Source organism: Mauremys mutica, chromosome 1 (genome assembly GCF_020497125.1).
Source record: "Mauremys mutica isolate MM-2020 ecotype Southern chromosome 1, ASM2049712v1, whole genome shotgun sequence".
NCBI lineage: Eukaryota > Metazoa > Chordata > Testudines > Geoemydidae > Mauremys > Mauremys mutica.
Genome location: NC_059072.1, coordinates 297,885,979 through 297,910,830, shown reverse-complemented (window position 1 = coordinate 297,910,830; position 24,852 = coordinate 297,885,979). Strand labels below are relative to the sequence as shown.

Sequence of the window (24,852 nt, the reverse complement as noted above, 5' to 3'; positions counted from 1 at the left end):
TTGTGGACCAGAATCGTTTGCAAAAGTGCCGAAATTGCCTATTCAAGTTGTTTACCAACGGAGTTGCTTCCATAGGTACCACACAGCATTCGGACAAAGGTTTCTTTGTGCTTGATAAGATTTATATTTTGGTCATCTTGTGAAACCTGCAAACTGTGGTTAGGGTGGGGCCCAATTTCTAATGAAATGTTTAACGGACTTGAGGAGAGGGCGGAGATATTTGATTATCCCCTCTTGAGACACTTATTGATCAGTATGTGCTGGAAAAATTATAATATTCGGGGTATTTGTCATGCATTACTGCATTACTATATTAGTGCGTTTCAAATAATTGTTTATCGAGTGGCAACTCAAATATTTTACCGAAGGCAGGGGGAACTGGGTGAAGATCGCTGCCTATCCACCGGTATCACAGATGACATATAGGACCGGCAGCTGGATCACACGGAGGCACATTCTCCCATTCCCACAGAGAAGCATTCTAACCGTACTCAGGGATTTACGTGGAGAACCTGTTAGGAATCTGGGATCTATGTCATGTATGCAAATTTTATCCCGTCATACGCCGCTACTACAGTTTGTTTAATGTCTGACATATGGGAAGTATTGATCCTAATTTTTCTCTATTTTCAGCGATCACCGAAGATTCCTTATTATCTCTACAAAAAAAAAATGCCAGAGAGACGCTGCAGTGTGTAGAAATGAGAGACTGCAATTTACAAGCAACAAGCCCTTCTCACATTGTTAGTCTCCAATCTAACTGATCTAATCAATGACACCAAAGCACTGGGGATTCTAGCACCGCCTCCCCAAGCCTTTCCGCTGATTCTCATTGGAGGCTAGGTTCGGAGGCAGGTTCCTTTCCTCAGCACGGATTGGCTGGCAGGGAATCAGTATCAATGTTTAAGCAGCGGCGTGAGGTGAATAGAGTCAGTCGGCAAGAGGCACTGGGAGAGAGCGATGGGGCTGGGAACCCAGCAAATGCTGCAGTAAGGGAGGGGGAGCTATAAGAGACAGTGCTCCAACTGTTGAATTTTCGCAAATCTCCACTTACCTACGGACGGCTTATACTGTGGATCTGTTTCCTCTGAAATCGACATCTCTTTTGCATATGGTCTAGTTAACGTTGGCTAATGCCTGTTTGAGAGGTGCCACCCATCAATGAGACCGAGAGAAGAATTTTTAAAAATCCCTCTACAACAGACTGCAGAATTAACTATGTACGGTGGCTCCGGACTCAAATAAAGGACTAAAAAACAACACAGAACTGAGACTTGGAACTAGAGCTGTGAGCATTTCAATGGGAACCTGTGCTTTTCCCCCCCGTTAATGTGCAAGATCTCTGGGTGTTCACACATAACTCTGAGGAAAGGTGGCTAAAAACACTCAGCAAAGCAGGAGACAGACGCGCCTCTGTGCCCGTGAGTGGATAACAGCCTTGTTTTCCTGATCCCCAGTCTCCCGGAGAAAGAGGTATAGTAAAAGTGCAGCTGGATCCGACACCCTCCTCTTTCTTCCCCTCTCTCTTTTTTTCCTCCAAAACATGAATCTGATTTTTGTGTCTATAGCGTGAGTCAGAAAAGCGTTAGGAAGAAGCTGCAACTAATGTCTGTGAAAGGAGGAACATGAGGCGATAGTGAATGTGATTTGTTCCGCTGGATCTGACTCATCCAGCAGATTGAAACACCTGCATTTCTGGATGTGTCAATCATTTCTTTTCGGCTGTTAAAAGAACCTGAAATAAAATTTAACACCCCCCCATATATACCTATACATAATATCACTGGGGAGGTAAATCATCCCGAGTGAACGCATCTGGCATTGCAGCCGCTCTTTCCCCATACACCAAGATGCCCAGAAAGACTATTACAGCTTGAAAAGACTGCAAAATGCATCACACCAAACACTGAATTGTATTTGTTTTTATTCTAAAAGAATTGTCGATCAAAATATTTGCCTCTTTTTATTCATCGCCAAGATTCCCCCTCCCCTAAATGAAGAGGACTAGGAGGCAGTGTCATTGGAAGGAGATGCTGAATAGAAAGAAAAGAGAGGCACTTGACAGCCCAGCCTTGTGAATGCAGAGACTGTTTCCCTTTTAGCGAGAGACTAAGAGAGAGTGTGTGTGGTGGAAGGCTTTTTTTTTCTCTCTCGCTCTCTTTTTTTAATCTGTGCGTCCAGCCATGGGTTGCCTGTTGATTTCCTCTCGACTAGAGAGAAAAGCAAACTGGAATTAAACTGCATCGAGAAAAGTGCTGCTCCACAGACACACACACACACACACGCACACACACATTGTGTGAGAGAGGATGTGGTGGTGGCGGCGGCTACTGGCCTGTCTTAAAGAAACCCAAGTGTGCATTTGATTGAGCACAGCCTGTGATTTTTTTTAAACACACATCTATCGCTAGTGATGACGAGCAGCTGGTGGGTTTCTTAATCCCCCTCCCACCCCCCAAGAAAAGGAAGAGAGGGAGGCTGGTGGCGCGGGAGAGAAAGGAAACTACAAATCCGGACACTAGTTTTCACACTGCAATTTCCCTCCCTTCTTTTTGTTGTTTGGAAAGGAAAGAGTGAGCGTGGAGGAGCCGGCGAGGGGGAAATACCGATGGCAGCGAGATGCAGTTCGCCGCCGCAAGCAATGCAAGATTAGATCTCTAAATGCAGCAAAACACTCCCTGAAAACCAACAACCCCGCGGTGCAATCAGACATTTCACTGCCTCTCACTGCACACGGAGCGGGCTTCTACACAGGCGAGAGACTCTTTTTACCTCCCTCCTCCGCTGTCTCCCCCTCCTACCCGCCCTCCACTCCATTAGTCGCATCACAAGCAACGAGTAGCAAATAAGCGTTTTCTGTTTACGGTCCTGCTTCCCAACAGCCAGCTCCCTTTTCTATATATATATTTTAAATTTCTTGGACTGATCTGGAAAACCACCACCACCACCGATCATTTTTTATATTCTTTGTAAATCGGCGGATATTAAAGAAAAAAAAATTAACCAACCATTCGGAATCCGTCTAAAGAAGAAGCTATATTTTTTATTCTCCTCCTCTTCCTCCAGCTGAAGTTGGACAGCCTAAATAACTGTGCGGGGATTGTGTGGCCGCAGAAGCGCTTGATTTGAGGCGGCTTTTCTCTCGCCCTCTCGCCCCTCCCTGCGAGCTACATGCTCCATTTGCTGCCCCGCATCCTGTGTCTCTGCAGATGTTTTAGAGCAACAGGTTCAGCAACTTAAAACACAGGGGTAGGGAGCGGGGACAGAAGAAGGGAGAGGGAATAAGGCGGCAGCGGAGGAGGAAGAGGGGGCAGGGGCCACCCTGGTGCTGCCGCAGCTGCCACCCCCCCCGGCTCGGGGATGTACCTTTCCATTTGTTGCTTCTTCTTCTGCTGGGCTCCTGCCCTTACTCTGAAGAACCTGAATTACTCGGTGCCGGAGGAGCAGGGGGCGGGCACGGTGATCGGGAACATCGGCAGGGATGCCCGGCTGCAGGCGGGGGCGGGCGGGCCGCCGCCGCCGCCGGCGGAGCGGGGAGGCGGCCGGGGGACCAAGTCCACTTTCCGGGTGCTGGAGAACTCGGCGCCGCACCTGCTGGACGTGGACGGCGAGAGCGGGCTGCTCTACACCAAGCAGCGCATCGACCGCGAGGCGCTGTGCCGGCGCAGCGCCAAGTGCCAGCTCTCGCTCGAGGTCTTCGCCAACGACCAGGAGATCTGCATGATCAAGGTGGAGATCCAGGACCTGAACGACAACGCGCCCGCCTTCCCCTCCGACCAGGTGGACATGGACATCTCGGAGAACGCGGCGCCGGGCACCCGCTTCCCCCTCACCAGCGCCCACGACCCGGACGCCGGCGACAACGGGCTGCGCACCTACCTCCTCACCCGCGACGACTACGGCCTCTTCTCGCTCGACGTCAAGTCACGGGGCGACGGCACCAAGTTCCCGGAGCTGGTGATCCAGAAGCCGCTGGACCGCGAGGAGCAGAGCCACCACACGCTGGTGCTGACGGCGCTGGACGGCGGCGACCCGCCCCGCTCGGGCACGGTGCAGCTCAACGTGCGCCTCATCGACTCCAACGACAACAGCCCCGTCTTCGAGGCGGCCTCGTACGTGGTGGAGCTGCCGGAGAACGCGCCGCTGGGCACCGCCGTCATCGACCTGAACGCCACCGACGCGGACGAGGGCACCAACGGCGAGGTGCTGTACTCCTTCAGCGGCTACGCGCCCGAGCGCGTCCGCGACCTCTTCAGCATCGACCCGCAGAGCGGCCTCATCCGCGTCAAGAGCAACCTGGACTACGAGGAGAGCGGCCTCGTCGAGATCGACGTGCAGGCCCGCGACCTGGGGCCCAACCCCATCCCGGCCCACTGCAAGGTGACCGTGCGCCTCATCGACCGCAACGACAACGCGCCCGCCATCGGCTTCGTCTCCGTCCGCCAGGGGGCGCTCAGCGAGGCCGCCCCGCCGGGCACCGTCATCGCCCTGGTGCGGGTCACCGACCGCGACTCCGGCAAGAACGGGCAGCTGCAGTGCCGGGTGCTGGGCGGCGGCGGGGCGGGCGCGGTGCCCTTCGCCCTGGAGGAGAACTACGACAACTTCTACACGGTGGTGACCGACCGGCCGCTGGACCGCGAGGCGCAGGACGAGTACAACGTGACCATCCTGGCCCGGGACGGGGGCAGCCCCCCGCTCAACTCCACCAAGTCCTTCTCCGTGCGGATCCTGGACGAGAACGACAACCCGCCCCGCTTCAGCAAGAGCCTCTACGTGCTGCAGGTGCCTGAGAACAACATCCCTGGCGAGTACCTAGGCTCCGTGCTGGCCCAGGACCCAGACCTGGGCCAGAATGGGACTGTGTCCTACTCCATCCTGCCCGGGCACGTGGGCGACGTCTCCATCTACACCTACGTCTCCGTCAACCCCACCAATGGCGCCATCTACGCCCTGCGGAGCTTCAACTACGAGCAAACCAAGCACTTTGAGTTCCGCGTGCTGGCCAAGGACTCGGGCTCGCCCCACCGCGAGAGCAACGCCACTGTGCGTGTCACGGTGCTCGACGTCAACGACAACGCACCCCTCATCGTTCTGCCTGCCCTCATCAATGACACTGCAGAGCTCCAGGTGCCACGCAATGCTGGTGTGGGCTACCCCGTGGGCACCGTGCATGCCCTGGACAGTGATTTTGGGGAGAGCGGGCGCCTCACGTATGAGATCGTTGAAGGCAATGAGGAGCACCTCTTTGAGATGGACCCCACCAGTGGCGAGATACGCACTTTGCACCCATACTGGGAAGAACTCAGTCCCGTGGCTGAATTGGTGGTCAAAGTCAGTGACCACGGCAAGCCCAGCCTCTCAGCCGTGGCCAAGCTGATTGTCAGGGCCTTGGCGGGACCACTGCCCGAAGCCGGCGAGCCGCAGGTGAATGGTGAGCAGCATCGGCGACCACATTGGGACCTGTCGCTGCCCTTGATTGTGACCTTGAGTACTGTCTCCATCATCCTACTAGCTGCCATGATCACCATTGCCGTGAAGTGCAAGCGGGAGAACAAGGAGATCCGAACCTACAATTGCCGCATCGCAGAGTACAGCCATCCCCAGCTGGGAGGAGGAGGCAGCAGCAGCGGGGGAGGAGGAGGAGGTGGCAGTGGCGGGGGCAAGGGCAAGAAGAAGAAGATCAGCAAGAATGACATCATGCTGGTGCCCAGTGAGGGCGAGGACAGCAGGGGCCCCCTCAATGTCATGAACGTAGTGAGCAGCCCATCCTTGGCCACCTCACCCATGTACTTTGACTATCAGACCCGTCTGCCCCTCAGCTCACCCAGGTCCGAGGTGATGTATCTGAAACCCGCCTCCAACAACCTGACTGTGCCCCAGGGACATGTGGGCTGCCACACCAGCTTCACAGGGCAAGGGACTAACGCCAGCGAGGCTCCCCCGAGCCGGATGTCCATTATTCAGGTAGGAGACTTTTAGAATAACCTGGACCTCACTTTAGACGCTGGTTTAAACGTTACATTTTGTCTGCAGTGAAACCTGTTGTAAGGCACCAACAAAAATCAGTCACCTCAGGGAGGTGGACTTATTAAAATAAAGGTATGCAGATCATACTTGAGGGATCTGATTCTGTTCTCATGCTGGTGTCACCAGTTTTAAATCAAAAGTTATTCCACTGACATAAATGGAGTTACACCAGTGTAAAGCTGGTGTATGTGAGAACACAGTCAAGCCTAATATGTTTGGGATACTTTGGGGTAGTCTCCTAAAATGGGAATTGCCTAAGAAAGGTGAGAGAGACCAGGTAGGTGAGGTAATATCTTATATTGGACCAGCTTCTGTGGGTGTATAAGACAATCTTTCAAGCTACACAAAGCTCTTCTTCAAGTCTGGGAAAGGCAAACTCACCCACCTTGTCTCTTTCATAATCTGGGACCAACATGGCTACAACAACACTGCAAACAAGCAAAATGTGGTCTCTTCCACAGGTTTCACTGTACTTTTGTTTGGGGTGGAGAGGGGGTGGGGATATTTGAAGAAGTTATGTCTGCTTCTGTAACCAACAGGACATTGCAGAAACTGTACACACTAAGGACACACTTTTTTTTTTCCCCAGAGGAAATCTATTGCAACAATGTTTATAGCCTTCCAATCCTGTATGTATGTAATATGAGCTATTTCCAAGATGTATGCTTTTAATTTTAATTTCCTTTTTATAACATATATACATATATTTTTTATCTTTGACACAGAACAGTATAATTTGGGGCCCCATTACTTCCTTTTCTTCCCTGAAAACAACAAAACTTTCAGTCTTGGAAAGTTTGCTTAGTTAACTAGATTAAAATGTATGTGATAGCCCCCCTCCCATGTTAACAAAACTCAAATCCTATTGTAAATCGACAGAATGACTAGCCAGATTTCCAGTAGCCTGAATCAATATTGACTATTGCTTTATAGTGAAATACTTACATGCTGTTTTTTTTTGATTAAAGCTTATTTTTGAAAAATACAGTAGTGGGGCCACATTCTCCCTTCAGTAACACCCATCACCAGTTGACTTTCATGTATGTCAGTGATGGCAGAATTTGGGCCATTGGATTGAGTTTAATATTTAATTAAAATAACAACTTAATACATAGTGTGTAGTTTAAAGTTCAAACACAGAAGATGTGTTCTGAAGCAGTGGGCTCATACCATAAAACTGAGGGCAGAATCTGGCCCTAATTGCTCTAATTTAAAGTATTCCTTAATTACTGTGGCTTAATGTTACAGGTATGCTCCAAAGCAATTTTTAGAGCTTTCATCAAATGCAGGCTCTGGGTAATGACTATTAAATATATCTGAAGTGTCATATCTGTTTTGTCCTGTGGTTCTCCTAATATGCTGTTCTGAGTCATAGGGGAATGAGCTGAGTGTATCAAAAGTGACACAGGCTCATTTTGTGTTGCCAGCTAATGAGAAAAAGTTGCACTGTAGACACTTGATGTATCAAAAGGAAATTCGTAATGCATTTGAGGCTTCATATGATGCAGTTTTGTGAACACCAAATTTACTTAGTTTCCAGTGGCATCTAATATTCTCAAGAGAGGTGGCCAATAATTGATCTACTATAGCTGTATATTTTAATAACTGCAGAAAAAATGCCCTGTGTACAAGGTCACTGCGAACTATTCCTCAACCCACTATTGAGTTGTGTCACAGAAACAATTTCATTTTATACTTGCTATCAATTAGGTGGTTGAGCAATATTCAAAATCAGAAATTGATTTTAACAAAAAGTGACACTTCAGGAAGAATATTAGGTTAGGGCAATACCGAAAATAATTCAATTTATAATTCATTCTTTAAAAGACAAATAACTTTCAGTGACTCTTGTTTAAGTCATGTAATTTTTTTTACTATAAAGTGAAGTTGTCAGAATACAAAAATACTTTTTTTTCCCAAGTGATAAGTGTAATAGTTACTAAAACATAGAAAATTATATTCACTCTTGCAATCATGTAATGTCTATATAAAGCAATTAATACATGTATTGATACTACTAAATAGTAAAGATTCAACTGTAATGTAAAATCTCAGTCATAAATATTATTCCTTTTTTACAGTGTTCACTGTATCATATCAGTCATGATTTTTTTTGAAATTTATATAAAACTGAAAGAGGAATTTCCTCCCTTAAAAAAAGGTGTGTTGTGGTTTCTGTGAAAGTTTTGCTGCGATGACTGTGAAAAAATTTAACCGTAATTCCTGATAACATGAACCTGTATACCTAATATTTAACTTTCAGTTTTCCTGAATATCTGCACACAGTGTTTTGGAGCAAGGTGGTGCAATTAGTGAGTTAAGAAACACTCATCTTTCATTTATGGAAAGCTGGATCAAATTTAGTTTAGGTGACAAGTGGACCTGAATTTAATTGTCACAACATAATCATAAAACAAATACGCAGATTGACATAGTTGTTGGGCCCTGTTCAGGATAGGTCCAAGTTTATAGTATCAGGAGCTTGTATTAGGAGAACTATGTGGAAAAATTGCATATCTTCACCACAGGCTACATGAAATGAAATTTTATATTTTCTTGCCTTCTTTCTCTCCCCATCCCCAAATTAGATATTATATATAAACTCTGCACTTAAAATCAGAAAGCACATGCTACCTTGAGTCCGATTCTGCACTTCATTGAAGCTCTCATTGGAGTCAGTGGGAGTTTTTCATGACCAAAGAATGCAGGATCAGGCTCTCTATTTCTTTCTCTTCCTGTTTCTTAGCAAGGATTTAATGGTAGAGTTCTCTAGTGAGGTTCTACTAAGATTTTTTATATTTACAGACTATATACTACATTGCATTACACCACATTAACTAGTACACTACCAAAAATTTATAAATAATTAAATCAAGACTACAGTTTTGTAATCAATAAGGGCCAGATTTTCCCATTCTTACCCTTTTACTCTGGAGTTACTCCCAGACTAAAGTCAATAGGTAAGACTGTGATATCCTTATCCATGTGCATAGCATCATATCTCACCTATAGTTAATGGATAGGTGGAAAAAGGTGCTACTTAGAATCTGGTCCAATAAGAATACTTGCCAAGTAAAGTACTGCTCAGTATGAATGAGGTGGCATAATTTTCTTCCGAATTAAGTACATTTTGCAGTGCATTAGCTTTATATTTTAACTGTTCATTTACTCACTAATTTGTGAGTAAATTTCAGTATTTGTAGGTTTATAAGTAACTAATGTGAATTAGTGGGGTTTTGTACCATAATTATGAAACTCTTCAAATTTCCTGTATTATGTATGTGTAAAATGTTGGATGGATATTCAGCAGCACTGAGAACTCAGCACTCATTGATTTCTATGAGAGTTGCAGGTGTTCAGCAACTCTGAAAATCAGGCCACGTTTATTAATCAGTTGATAGGATGACATGTAAAGACTATTACTTTACTAGTCATACATAGTTAGGACACCTACTGTGGACAAACACATCTTACTGTTATTTAACAATTCAACCAGCACATTGTATACATCCTCTAATTAAGAATAATGGTTTTAAAGAATAATTTAGCATAAATATGTTTAGACATAAATGTACTATTATGTGTTTATTTACACAAACAAAATTTATTTACAAACCAAAATTTTAAATGGCTCACAGAGAGGACAAAAGGTATTAATTTCATGGCCAGATTAAATCGAACTTCCATCCAAGCCCTTAATCTTGTAACAAACGGGACTTTGCTCTGTATTCTACAAGTACATGCATTCATATTCAGCCCTATCAAAAACTTCTATAGTTAAGTGTGTAAGCAATTCACGCTAACAGGAAACAGGCAAATAGTTCTGCTGGCAAACAAGCCACAATTTCTTTTTCTTCAAGTTTCCAGTAGATGAAAGAGTGGATGGATAAAGGGAAACCAGCAGAAATAGGTTCTTTAAAGTGACATGACAGTAATGTAGAAAACTATCTACATATGCAAGGAGTGTTGATGATCATAGAGAATATTTATTATTATACTTGTGATGCAGTGTGGAGAGATTTGTAAATATATCAAGTGAGACAGAATGGGGAAACTGTGGTCACAGATTTTATTGAATAGAAAAAAAAAGAAGAAGAAAAGAAAGAGACCATTTTACAAGGAACTATCAAGCTGAGAGTCACCACAGTTGCTGCAGTAGGCAGTCCTGTAACATTTTAAGATAAAGTGCAGATCATTCTTAATACTTCCAGGCACCTGATGTTTACGATGTGTCAACAGATTACTGTTAAGTCTCAATGCAGCCTCATCACCAGGTGTCTAGTAGTATCTCAGAAGATATAGACTTCAAGGGGGAAAAAACCCCATAAGCTGTATTCATGCTGTTATGTGTTCAAATATATTATTGTTTTCTTTAAGAAACTTCAGAGTGCAGTGTTGCAGAGTGAAACGTGCTGACACTGCAATATCAGGAGAACTGAAATAATTAAAAAACAAATTGCATTCATTCCCAGAATTCAGAACTCCAATCTCAGAAGACTCACATTATGTTTGTTTTTATATTCTTTGCAAAGGGGGAATATTCTTCTTCTGATGCAGAATTTTTCTAATAGAGCTAGTGGAAGTTTAGGACATGTATTGAGAGGAAAATATAGAAGTCAGTGGAAATTCTGCACAATTGCAGGCTTGCAGTTTGGACATTATATCTCCCAGGCATTTGGATTTACCAACAGTATTTTCTAAGCTCAGATAAAAAACTACCAGACTAACATCTGATCTCATGTCAGAGCTATCTGGCTGAGAGTTATTATGATAGTTTTTATAATGTGTATGTTTAGATTAGATGTAATGCAAAATAGCCCTATTAAATGTTTGAGATTTATAAATATATATTGCACTGGGTATAATTACACTATTCACATTTCTATAGCTTCTAGGCCAGGGATCGGCAACCTCTGACATGCGACACGCACCCTGGCGGGCTAGGCCAGTTTGTTTACCTGCCGCGTCCACAGGTTCGGTCGATCGCGGCTCCCACTGGCTGCGGTTCGCTGCTCCAGGCTAATGGGGGCTGCGGGAAGTGGCGCAGGCCAAGGGATGTGCTGGCCGCAGCTTCCCGCCACCCCCATTGGTTAGGAGTGGCGAACCGCGGCCACTGGGAGCTGCAATCGGCCGAACCTGTGGACGCGATAGGTAAACAAACTGGCCCGGCCTGCCAGGGTGCTTACCCTGGTGAGCCGCGTGCTAGAGGTTGCTGACCCCTGTTCTAGGCCTATTTTTCATTGTGTGTTAAAGTCAAATGCAAGTATTGCCAGCGTAAGACCTGCAGGATTGAACGTTTTCTTTATATTTGCACAACAATAAATATTGCCCAACTGCTACTCTGTTTGAATATAACACTGTTACATAAAGCACATGTACTTTATGGCCTGATCTTGCAACCATATCCCACAGTAGTATCCACTGGGATTACTAATGTGGGTAATGGCTGCAGGATCAGGCTCGTCCTCTTTTGTACCATGTCTATCATAGACCCTTTGGGCCTGATTCTGATCTTTCTTCTGCCTACATTTTACAAAAGTGTTACTCCATTGATTTCACTGTAGTTAAACCTGATCTATGCAGGTGTAAGTGAGATTAATCTAAGGCCCTATATTCCAAAATGGTTTGTGGGGTTAAACATTACAGAGTTAAACAATACAAAATAGCAAAGGGAGAGACAAATTAAGTGTAAGGAGGAGAAAACACAGATATCGGGAGTAGGGAAAAATAACAATGCCTCCAAAATAAAAATCCTCACTAACCACATGGTTAAGACGATGAAGGGCTCTGTATGACTTATTTTCTGTTAAAAGAGACATATAAGAGCTGAAAAAAGTTAGTGCAGTTAAAATAAGTGACTAAGGGACAGATCCTGCAATCCTTATTTGGGTAAAACGCCCATTGACTGTTATGTGCTGCACAGTTGTTGAAGCTTTACTCATGTTGGTGACCACTTACATGAGTAGTCTCTTTGATTTCAGTGGAAGTACTCAGGTGTATAAGTGATTACCAGTATGAATAAGGTTTGTACAACTGAGCCCTTGAAGAGTTAACTTTTGGTTTAGCAATAACTTTGGCCCAGATTCTGCTACCCTTACCTTAAGTACTGTCTTACTCTACAAATAATCCTATTGAATTCAGTCAAACTTCACAACAAGGGATCTATTTCCCATTTTAGTCAATAATATAACTCCCATTGACTTCAGTGATGCAAGATCAAGCCTCCTACTAAGGTTTCTGTGGAATGTGAGTAAAGGTGACAGAATCTGGTCTTTATATTTAGAACTCAGCCATAAAAATCGTCTGTCATAGCAGATGTGGAAAGTTGCTCATATATATATAATGGGAACAGCCTGTGCACGATGGTGCAGAATCTTTTTCTAATGAAGAATTGGGGAGATTCAATCTTTTTTTTTTTTTTATAATTTAAGTGTCCAAATTTATGTTTAGAGTTTGAAATAATATAATAACATAATAATTATTATTTAATAATTATAGTGATATAAAGGTCAGAGATATCTAAGACTCCTTTCAACTATTCATAAAGAACATTTTTTGCTTTTATATTATCAAAACAGATATTTGTATTTGTTTAAAACCATATATACAATGTACTATTATTTTTAAAACATGGCAAATATAGCTTTGTGGAAAATTGTCACTATGTAAATTTAAAGTATTTGCAGCTCTTACCTACAAATAATCAAGTATAGACCAAATATTGCAGTTGCTACTCACGCAAAAAGTTAATGAAAATGAATGGAGTTTTACCTGATTAAGGATTGCAAAAGTGGACCCTAAATCAGTTCTTGAGTGTTTTTTTTTTAATATGAAGAAGCTCCAGTTTCTCTTTACAGCCACTTTCTCTCCTTTCAGTCAGTATTACACAAATCCATGTCAGTGTATTTCACTTGTCAGAAGGCTTTAAAATAAACAAAAGAATACCTGTAGCAGTGTTGCTATTTGGAGGTAACAAACTCTTCAAGTTTGAGGAGTGTCTGTCTATATTAGATGAAAGGAAAAAAAATATTGTGCAACAGTTAAGAATTTCAGTGAAAGGATCTTTAAACAATGATTTGTTGACCAGAGCAGAAACACAACTCCTTTTTTATCTCTACTAGTAGAGAAGCAGTATTTTGGTGTCAGGAGGTCAGAAGAAAATATTTTGGACATATTTTTTTTTCCAGAAAGTAGCTTGAGGACTTTTATTTTCAGTCATATCAGTGCTTACATTGTACAAACAGAAGTGTAAAATTCATGATGAGAGGGTACCAAAAGGTAGGGAATGAGTGAAATCTGCCTCTCATGGGAATGCAGATTCTTACATGGAGATGAAAATGCTCCAGAGAGAGCCTGGCAACATCTTTTTTGGGGAAAATATATTTTTTGAGAGTAAGGAACATTTTGTTTTTTATTGGGGAAGAGGGAGAAGCTAGTAGGTCTGGCTTTCTGATGGTTCTGAAATGATGGAACTCAGTATTGCACACATTCTGACAGTATTAAGCATTTTGTATCCACTGTTAAGTACTACACTGAAGAGTAAGCAAATTTGTACATATACACCTGTTAATTAGATATTAGCTATTGCTTTATATAACCTTCCCAAACACTAATATATTTTATAGATAAATCCCAGAGGCTGCAGCATACAGTTCATGCTTTATTAAGATCACAACAGAAGCATCTAATTCTGTTACTGAATTGCTTCAACCAGTTAGTGGTGCTATACAGAAGGACAGTATAAAGATCAGTTCATCTCTCAGTTACTTTCAGGATGTCTTTTTTTACAGCTCTAAAGTTAATCAGTCCTTTGCTGATGTACTGTCAGCTTATTGCGGTAAAGGAGATGTCCTTTGATTACTTAAAATAAATTAGCTTTAATAAAAAAGGCTTTAATGACATCAGTGTGCTGTGTGACTGAGTGCTACAATCTCCAATGCATGGGACAGCAGACTTCTAAGTGTAAAAAGAGAGAATTGTTAGAAAATATAAATGCAGAATTTCAGCTGTGTGGATGGCACAACTTATTGATTCATTGTAAGTTCTTTCAGTGATAGACATGTGAAATTAGTTTCAGACAGTGTTTTAGACAATGTATTGATATATGTATGACACACTTACATTTGCTTGTTCTAATCCTAGTGACACTATGATTACTGGTATTTGCAGTCCTTGTCCTGGAACACTTCCAGACAGTTTTATTGTATTGAAATGACTCTTACAGTTCATTGAGCATCTAGCATAACACTGCTGAATATGATTGGCGCGTTTGCATATATTTATTCGAAAAAAATCAGGCAGTTAAACTGCATAATTATGGGAAAACGAATCATAACAATAAAAGACCATTTAAGTTAACAAGCTTTGTGATCAAAGGATAAATACAGGTTGGATAAATGAGACTCTAGATGTAACTAATCTACATAAATAGTCTTTGGTCTGATTAGAGGAAAGGAATACATTAAAATAATTTAAAGGTATTAAAAAGTATTTTGCTTCAGTAGCTTTATAACATCTAGTTTTATTTTATCTTATTTTTGTTAGGTTTCTATTCAATAAAAATAGCTGTGTTCAGTGATAAACTACTTTTATGTGTTTTTTTTTAATTTCTTGATCACCAATGCTTACAATGCAAAGAAAATATAAAATAGCACAAGTAAACAAAAGTAACAAATCATAAGTTTCCATTTTATTTTGAACACATTGTGTGTCAAAAACCTGAAGCATTTTTAAAAACTTGCAATGTTTTTGATTGATTTTTAATTAAAGAAAAACATTAAAGGGAACATTTAAAGGAGTATTTCTTGTTTACTGTCTTTATCAGCGAAGAGCAGCCTTTGTAGTGTTTGAAAGCTGGTGCATTAAAAATCAATTTCAAGTCTTCAAAGCTATAAACTCTTCCTTGCTTTGTAGATATATACTGTTTTTAAAACCATTCAGAGTACACTTGACAATTGAATTAAAAACAAAAGGTAAATAATGGCTTCATCAAAATTTTGAAGGATTTTAATGTATTTTTAATAATAGCTAAGGATCTTTATATATAACTGACGTGAATCACAATTTGTAGTTTTTAAATGAATAATTTGTTCCTAAAGACAATAATACTTAGTCTTTTATTTATACATTTAGTTTTCAACTTTCATTCGTGGTGTTTTTTGTGTTTTAATGAACATCATGACTCAAACACAGAGAATGTCAGTCAATATCTTTACTTACTGAATTTCTGCCTGGATCATTACTGATTGCTAAGCAACCACTTATGGATAGAATTGTTGTGGCTACAATTCAATAAAAACTGAGCAAGAGTACACAAAATTGCATTAGGAACTGTCATAACTGCCAGAAGTTTAATTGTATAAAACTGAAAAGGTCATTTAATTTGGAAGAGAGTTGCTATAAAATTCTAAAACACAAAGATTGTTAACTTAAATGGTCTTTTATAGCTTTCTTACTGCACCCCAAATACAGCACTTGGATCCTACTTGCACAACGTTATGAGAGTTTTTTCATTAATTTAGTGGATCAGGATCATGCCGTTAATCTGTTTATGATTAACTCTAAGACCTGTGAAAACTAACCTCCTTAGATATAACAACTCCTTAGATAGAACTTCACTGGCATTACAGGTCAAAAGGCCTGTTTCTGCAAATACTTATTCAGCAAAGTGTTTTAACTTATGAGAATAGATCAGTGGTGGGCAACCTGCGGCCCGCTGATCGCATGCGGCCCGTCAGGGTAATCTGCTGGTGGACCGCCAGGCAGTTTGTTTACATTTGCACAGCTGCCCCCAGCTCCCAGTGGCCGTGGTTCGCCGTTCCCGGCCAATGGGAGCTGCGGGAAGCGGCGGCCAACACGTCCCTGTGGCCTGCACCACTTCCCACAGCTCCCATTGGCCGGGAATGGCGAACCATAGCCACTTGGAGCTGCAGGAGGCCGTGCAAATATAAACAAACTGTCTGGCAGCCCACCAGCGGATTACCCTGATGGGCTGCGTGCGGCCTGTGGGACGCAGGTTTCCCACCACTGCAATAGATCCATTGAATTAAATGGGATCACTTGTGAGTGAAATTGCTGATGTGTAAATATTTGTAGAATTGGGCCCAGAATTTGTGATTCTTTATTATCAGCATCCCTCCCTGTGGCATCTCCCAAAATTGAATCCAAGCTGCAAAAGCTGTTCATTTCACTTACCCTCAAACTGCATTCTGTAATACTCTATTGAGATGATCCTGATGACTGAATATTTGATAGTTTTTGCTATTTTGCATACACTTGTGTAATTTGATATGCAGATGTGAAGATCATAAAAACAATCTTGCTTTGATGATCATGAGCGAGATTATCCAGCCACAGCTGTAAAGTACCCAGTGTGTTCTTTACTGATCTCATCATTTCACTGGATCAGATGACAATAAGAATATAGTGGATTTTAGAGTGCTTGGGAAATAGTGGATTTAAAAGCTTTAAAAATGGCAATCAAGAAAACCCTAGAAACTGTTTCAATATCTAACCCACACTTCAAACAAAATATGTGTGTGTGTGTGTGTGTTTGTGTGTGTGTGTGTGTGTGTGTGTGTGTGGTGGAGAAGAGGATGCAATGTGTTTCAAAAAGAGATATCTACAGGTTGAATGGAAAAGAATATGAGTTAACAATGCACCTTTAATGGCTTTTTTGTATGTATTACATGACCTGTAAAGAACTGTTAAGCAGTCCTGGAGAAGATGTTGTCAGTCTGTACCCTCTTGCAACAAACGAGAAAGCATCAGGTTTAGAGGCAGATTCTGTTGTCATGTTTTCCTGGGGCAAAAGTGTAATGAAGGAACGGCCTCCCTTTCTACTGCATAGTTGCAGTTAAACATCCTGCTTAAAACAGTGTATTCAACTATCAACCTTCAATACTGAGAATAATGATGAAGAGGCGGTATAAATCATGTGGAATGTGAAATAATCAGCACTCAATCAGTTTTATTAACAGCATTAGGTATTAAAAACACACGGTAATTTGCATCCCCGTAGCTTCAAGGTAAGGAACAAATCAGTCAACTATGTAGGCAGTGGGTAGAAAAGGGGGAAAACAAAATGTTTTATGATGTTTCTTTTGAAGTATAGTCCTTTCTTTATGTAAGTCCATAAATGTATTCTATCTGTTTAAGCCACCTGTAACTTCTTTTCAGGCCTGGCAGAATAGAATATTGAATAGTGATAAAATTAACTTGATGGATTTGTTTTATTATTTATTCATTGACCACCATTATATATGAAGTCTCTTCAAGAGTATACATCTCATTAACACAATAATGTGATTGTCATGAAATAAAGATTTCTTCAGAAGTAAAGTAAGCAATTTTAAATGCCTATGTGTTTCTGCTTCCTGAATCTTGGATAGAACTTTTAAGCTCAGCTCATTTCAAAATTATACACCACCATCTTCCCCGCATCCCCTGCACTTTGATTTTTGGCAGAATAATCCTAATAATTAGTGTCTAGCTTTCCAGATCTTGACCTGCTCTGCGAGGCTACTGTTTATCCTTGAATGAAGTTAAAACAAGAGAAAACTGCTACAGTTAAACAAATGCATGCTGCAGGAATTTTGGCTGGTATTGGCAAAGATCTTTTATGGATTGCTTGCAGTTGTGTTAGTCTTGCTGATACCAATAAATGAAGAAATGGGTATCCATGCTGAGTAGCAAGAGGAGGAGAGAATACATTTAAAGGAGACTTTTTGTTCTGATTTAAATTTTGAGCAATAGGTTTTCTACAGTATTTTATAATCAAGACAATTACATAGTAATTTGGGTTAGAAAACATGCCCAGTTCCCTATCTCAAAACCCAATTTGTTACCACCTGTGGCTATTTCTATTAAAAAAAAGAAACATAATTACTATGAGTCTCAGCAGTCTAAGAGTAAATTTTTGCAATTACAATACCTCCCTTGGGCAGATATGTGAAAATGGCAGATTAATTCCTGCCAGGGTCTGTCTGTTCCTTGTGAATTTTTAGGGTTGCTAGTGGTTTGGTTTAGTCTACGTACACTGGTACTGTTTGTAATGTTGTGGCTAAAGTTAAGTCAGCATTTCCATTGTAAGTCTCTAGAAATAAGGCTCTATAGCACTGCCATAAAAATTCTCTCCAAACTGAAACTTGACACACAAGGTCTCAGGCAAGGAGTGAGAATTCAGCTCTGCTTGCATGGGAAACTGATAGGAGTTTTGCCAGTAGAGTTTACTTCAGTAGAAAGAGAATTGGGATATATGTTGTTATTTTATCCCTGACCAGATTTAAAAAAAAAAAAAAAGTTTAGTACAATAACTGGATCTTTCTTAGGGTCATATAGTGACACTGATGGAATAGTGTGTGAACTGAAGGGCCACATATTGCCTTTAGGATCTTCTGTTTCGTCCACAATGGCACATGGACTACCATGTTTCTTTAGACTGGAATGTCCATGGGCCCTCAGGACCAGATCCTGAAACATCCACTTGAATTACTCATGTGGGGTAGTTTTATTTAAGTCCTAATGAACTTTACTTACCTGAGTAAAGTTACTTGTGTGCATAGGTATTTTCAAGATTGTGTGCTTAGGCTCATAGCCTGTAAACAGCTTTGCGCAGATGAACTCCTGCCTCCAAATGGAGCCCTTGTTGAAGTCAGTGTGGCTGCACATGGGCTCATGAGTCCACCTGCAGGGAGCAGCATTAGCCTGTGTTAGGGATTAGTGCCTTATGAGTGTTCAAAGAAAGCAATTTAAGGAACCTTAATGTGTCCATTTTTTTTACATTCACCAGGTGTGTGTGTGTAATTTTTTTTTTATTGCTGTTGTGATTTGGGATTTTTTTTAAAGTCAGAAGAATTATTTGTTTCACTACACTCAACTGGTTTTATGGCATTTTTCTGACTTGGGCATTGTCACAAACACAGCAGGTTGGAATGGCTTCCTTAGAGCCTTTACAGCCCATTAATTGAAAATCCATGGTAAAAATAGGTTTATACATCACACCACAATATCAATTGATTTATTTATTCTTGATTAAAGCATCCGTATGATAGCTCTGAGTTCCTTGCCATTTAAATAAGATTATAAAATCAAACCACCAATTCAGTCAACTCACCCTCCTACCAAGCAGCTGCTTATAATCAAATATTAACAATCATGTATATTGGCCTATACATCAGTCTCCCATCCCCAGGTGAAACAAATGGGCCCAGCAGCTCTGCCCTGAAAGTTGACAAAAATCTATGCTCTTTTGGAATGGGGCAGGAGGGATTTCCAGAATCCCAGGCTCCTTACAGAGAATACCTTTCCAGCTGTCCTCTCTCTAGTTTACCAAGCGGCTCTAGCTTCAAAGCCTCCACAACTATGGCAATCTATCACAGGAGAGAGGCAGTCTGAGGTGGGCTGATCCCAAACTGTTTAGGGTTTTACAGGTCCAATCTATCACCTTAAAATCTATGGAAGCTCACAGAAAACCAGTGCAGGTTCCAGAACATAGGTATCATAAGATGTCTTATGTATAAATACACCATTTATCAAGCTAGTTGCTGCCTGGTGCTAGTTCCAGTTTCATGTACAGCTCCTCTCGGCCTTCTGGCTAAGAGGGGTGAAAACATTATCTACTATCTGTTCTTATCAGTGTACTGCAATAGGTTAACCTTGAAGTCATAAAGGCATTTATTATGGAGGAAAGATCTGCATCCAGAAATTAAGGCCATACTTTTCTGGGCAGGCATAGATGGTGAAATGCCTTCTTTACCACCACTACTATATTAATGGTACATTGGATCCAAACCTTATATTTTACAAAGTGCTTATGTGAAGATACATGACTGTTATGGTTCTAACATTTATTTAAGGAAATAACCTCTTGTTAAGTTTGTGCAGGCCTAAATTATTTATCTTATGTCATAGATGATAAAGCAACATCACAAATTTTTACAACTGCAGATGTACGTCACACAGGCATGTGATGCCATCAGATTCGATAATTTGGTGTTCCTTCATTGTGGGTTCAGTTTTCAGTTCTGCAGGTGTTTCCATATACAGAGGATGTGACTCTAACTAGTGCTAGTTCATGGTTATTATATCTACGTGAGAATAGACCATCATATCCATGAACCAAAGTACATGATAACAACTTTAAAATGTTGAAATAAATAGTTACATGAACCTAAATAAATAGTAACCCGGACAGAAGTAAATAATGTAGACATAAATCATGTAGATGGCCTTCAGTGAAGAATTAAATAAAATTAAAGGCTTAATTTCTGACTGGCTCTGAGAAAATCTTCAAGGGAGGAAAATATTCTGAATGCTCCTTTACAATTCCTAAAGTACCAGAAGCAGGTGAAGGGCACCAATTTAAAGAAAAGGGCAACTGAAAAATACAGTGGGAAAATGCAGATCTGCCTCTGTATATTTCATAAGTATCGCACTGACAGGCAGGTCCTGCTCATTTGTGTCCTCTGTCCCTAGCAGGATAGCTCTAAAATGGGTCGGCAACCTCTGGCACGTGACTCGCCCGGGTAAGCACCCTGGCGGGCTGAGCCGGTTTGTTTACCTGCCGCGTCTGCAGGTTCGGTCGATTGCGGCTCCCAATGGCCAAGGTTCGCCACTCTAGGCCAATGGGGGCGGCAGGAAGCCGCGGCCAGCAAATCCCTCAGCCCATGCTGCTTCCCACAGCCCCCATTGGCCTGGAGCGCGAACCGCGGCCAGTGGGAGCCGCAATCGGCTGCACCTGCGGACGCAGCAAGTAAACAAACTGGCCCGGCCCGCCATGGTGCTTATCTGGGTGAGCCGCGTGCCAGAGGTTGCCAACCCCTGCTCTAAAACTGTACTATATCTTAGATTTTCCCTGGAGACAAGAGCATGGAGTCAGAGTACTAACATCTGTGCAGATTTACATTTGGAAATCTGCTGGGTTTGGAGTAGAACATGTCACATACAGGGTCTTCTCTCTTGGTCATTCACCATTCCCTATCATCACCCTCAAAAACCTACTGAACCCCAACCATGTGTCTGTGTAGAAGGGCATCTGCAAGTGTGTATGGGGAGGTGGAACATACTGTACATGAGTTCCTTCACCCATCATTTCACTTGTTAAGAGCCCATTGTAATCTTTTTCCTGCACCCTTGCAGCTTTCTGCAGCATTCAGTGTATATGTATGTGGGAATATAAACCCCTATGTAAGGACTCAGTTCTGCTCCAGCTGAATTAAAGGGCTGATCCAAAGCATATTGAAGACAGTGGAAAAAAACATCAGTTTATTTCACTGGGCTTTGGATAAGGCTTGGTGTGAGTTTCGCCATTTTCTTTAGAGGGAGAGGGAGCAGCCCCAGACTATATAAACAGTATATTAAGGTGTTGATACAAACTAAATAAAGCTAAGACATTCAAAACAGAATGTCTCTCATCAATATACTGTGAGTTCAGGATAGTATACCAATAAAAGGACACATTTTGATCTACCTCCCTACCATATACTGTTACTTTTATATTTTTCCCCTAGAAAACATGTTTCAGTGCTCTTAGAAAAAGGAAAACAATAGTAGTAAGAATAGGACAAATCCTGAAGTATTTACTTGCTTGAGTGGAAGTTTGAGTAAGAACTTTTGGATTTCATTCAAAATTAAAAATAAAATGCCCCCAGATCAGCATTCACGAGCATTGTAAAACCAGTGTGCATGATAGAAAGAAAAATGTAAGAAGATAAAGAGATTGTTTTCATACTTCCAAGGGAGAGTTGCAAACAGAGGGAGAGGAAGGAGAATATTTTTTTTAATTATGCAAAAATACTTGGACTGTCTCCTTAACTTTTAATATCCTTGCTTTTGTCAGCTTGTATGTAATTTTAATTGGTTTAACTTTCAGTGTTAACATTTAATAAGTAAATCAGGATGACATTGGTATCAAAGTTGATATCAAAGATGTATTATCTCTTTTTGCTTGTGATTCACAAGTCCTAGAGCAAGCTGATACAGTGATAAGGTGGTGGAGATATCATCTAGTCATTTAATTGTAGTTGAGTCAGTTAATTGTAGTAAACATAACATCTTGTTTGGAATACTAAGGTAGATTCAACACGGTGAGAACCATAGATAAAAGATGCATTAAAGCATTTCAGATTCAATCATTAGGTTTCATTGCACCCATCTGCTACCAGAAAATATAATTGGAAACTTGATTCATTGACCTTTAACTGTCATTTTGGAGTATGGTTTTAAAATCCATATTTTCAAGTCAGAGTTAATTTGATAAGAGCAATGCCCACTACATTTTAATGCAATTATTTTTTGCGCAATTTTAACAACAAATATAATCAGATTTTAATGGTCTGTTGTATATTCTGCTAATCCAAAGTAGTTATTTAATACTTTATGTGCTTAAAAGCAACTAATGTTCAACTTCATTAAGGCTTCTGTTAACTAGGAGGCTTGCTGAACTTTTTACTGTTATTTTATTCACGAACTACTACCTCTTATTAATTATTTCCAGGGGTCCATGTTACACTAAAATTATACTTACAAACTCCAATCACACCAAGATTATACAGCATGACACAGAGGCTAAATAAGAACTGAAATTACATAGCACTTCAGGTATTCTTTCCGAAAGCATGCTTAGTTTCATAGCCTTCCTTGTATTTTTCCTGGCACAGATGCTGTCTCATACAGGGGGGATAGTACACACAATCCCCTAGCACTTCTCCTACATGTGTGGCACACAGGTAGAGTTTCTTGTAAAATTACAGGGTTACTTAGAACAAGCAGGAAACATGTTGTGATAAGTGAGCGTGATTTAATGTCCTCTCAGTGATGGTATGCTATTCTGTTGTCTGAAGTTCATGTGATGGAAGAAAATGATTAGACAGGTGTTTCTTCAGCTGGTGGGATCAAATTCCTGAAATATTTTATATAGTGTAGAGACAGATGTACATAACATAACCTTGTAATCCCATTTCACAGCTTTTCCAAATACTGGGGAGCTCGATAAATAGAAAGCCGATTATATTGGTAGAATAACTCCATTAATAGGATTCAGATCTACATTATTGACAAGTCAGTGCTGTTAATATGATCCAGTATATTAAATTGTCAGGAAAACTAGAACGATAGGATGCATCTGCAGCCTAATTGACAGGGAAGCTCTTTCAAAAGGTTCTTAATGTGGTTTTTATTGACAGTGTGGCTCTAGTAAGTACATATCGTTGGTCAACAGTGAAAATATATTGGATACAACTATACTAGTAGGCTAGAGTGAAGTAGTTATTGTTCTGGTTTCCCATACTGCCATCTTAACTTTGATATAAGTCATATCAAGTCCCCTCATAAGAACTTCACAAATACCTCTTAAAGCATCAGTCTCAGCTGCAATGCTCACAGGCATTTGACATGTTGTGAATTATTTTAAATGTGCTCATCTTTTTTTTTAAAATGAATAGAGGCAATACAGAGTAATGTAATAATGTGTCATGAATTTCATTATGTTTATTTATTGATTCTGCTCTGCGATAGCAGAGGCAGAGCTATTGTATTTTCAGCCAGAGCTCTTTATACAGTGTGGTATTTGGCACATCTTTCTATATGAATTTCTTGTGCCTTCTCCAAAAAATAGTTTGTTTTAAAAAGTCATATTACCATTAAAAATATTTTCTTACTACTTTTCCTTCACCTTGTTTATGTTCTCATCAGGTGTTCACATCTCATATGAATGAGGCTCAAAGACCTCCTAGTGAAAAAAAAATCCATTATGCAGCAAGGGAAGTAAGAGTTGGGCCTTCAAAGCCTTCTCTCTCTGATTCCCATTTTAGTAGGAGAGGAGTCATGGACTGAATGAGGCTGTCACCCTTTCCCCAGTTCTCCTCATTTTCACAGAGAGAGATTTGGCTGCTAGTTGTCTCTTGCATCTCCTCTTGAAGTGATGGGGAGAAAAGGGGATGTGTTAGTCTGAAAGAGTTTTCCCTCTGAGGAGGGGAAGAATTGATCATGAAGAGATTGCATTCTCTCTTACGTCTTTTATTTCAGATGCAAATTTGGCCAGGATCTGTCCATCCCCTTTCCCATCTATCTTTCACTTTTCCTTTTTACAAGGGCTAGGGGAAAATTTGGAAAGTATTCTTGTGTCTTTTGTGTCTGATGAATTGCCAAGTACACCATTGGCAGAACTTGGCAAATAAATAATAATACATGGACTGGGGACTGATTTGGCCAGGATAATATGAGATGCTCCAGTTTATTATATCAGATGGAGAGAGTGGTGGATATCGCTCATTCTTTTGTTCTCTGCTTTCCGGGGTAGGTGTGTATATGGGTTTGAATGTGCAATCCATGGCCTTCCCACAAGAATCCTACTTCCTTTGGGCAAAATAAATGCATGCTACCAGCAACCTGCGGTCAGTATCCCTACAGCAGAGGCCACATCTTCACACGTGCTCTTGTTTATTTTTGGTGTCATGTGTTTTCTTAATGAAAATGTGTTTTTGCACAATATCATATGTTATCATATTGGAAAAATCATATAAGTACACTATACATTTTCTAATATGGAAACCCACAGTTTACAAGTGTGAAGCTTCCCAGCCATATATATATGTAATATAAAATATGCCTCAATGGTGCAGTTCCAGAAGGAAATGAGAGCACAGCACATAAGAGGACAGTTGTTCCTAGATTTCTCTAGAATGGTTTCACTTTTTAATTCTATCCTCCAAATAGCTAAAATTCTTCATTGCTGATTTATGTACAACTCCTTGTTCGCTGTTGGGCCAATACCTTTTGTTAATGGTAAAGGTCTGAGGTTTAAGGTTTTTATACCGAAATAAAAAA

The 24,852-nt window shown here is 41.1% G+C and overlaps 1 protein-coding gene across 7 annotated transcripts in view; it reads left to right on the top strand.

Moving 5' to 3' along the window:
* Positions 1–922: 922 nt before the first annotated feature.
* The window catches only part of PCDH17 (protocadherin 17), a 116,513-nt gene continuing 92,583 nt past the window's right edge, over positions 923–24,852 (top strand). For 4 of the 7 annotated variants that reach the window (XM_045012216.1, XM_045012242.1, XM_045012233.1 and 1 more), the window contains exon 1: positions 924–5,964. In XM_045012216.1, coding sequence (XP_044868151.1) covers positions 3,361–5,964 — 2,604 coding nt within the window. In that variant the 5' untranslated portion in view covers positions 924–3,360. Of the gene's footprint in view, positions 5,965–24,852 lie in introns of all 7 variants that reach the window. The other 3 variants (XM_045012249.1, XM_045012259.1, XM_045012206.1) reach the window with 2 other exon arrangements.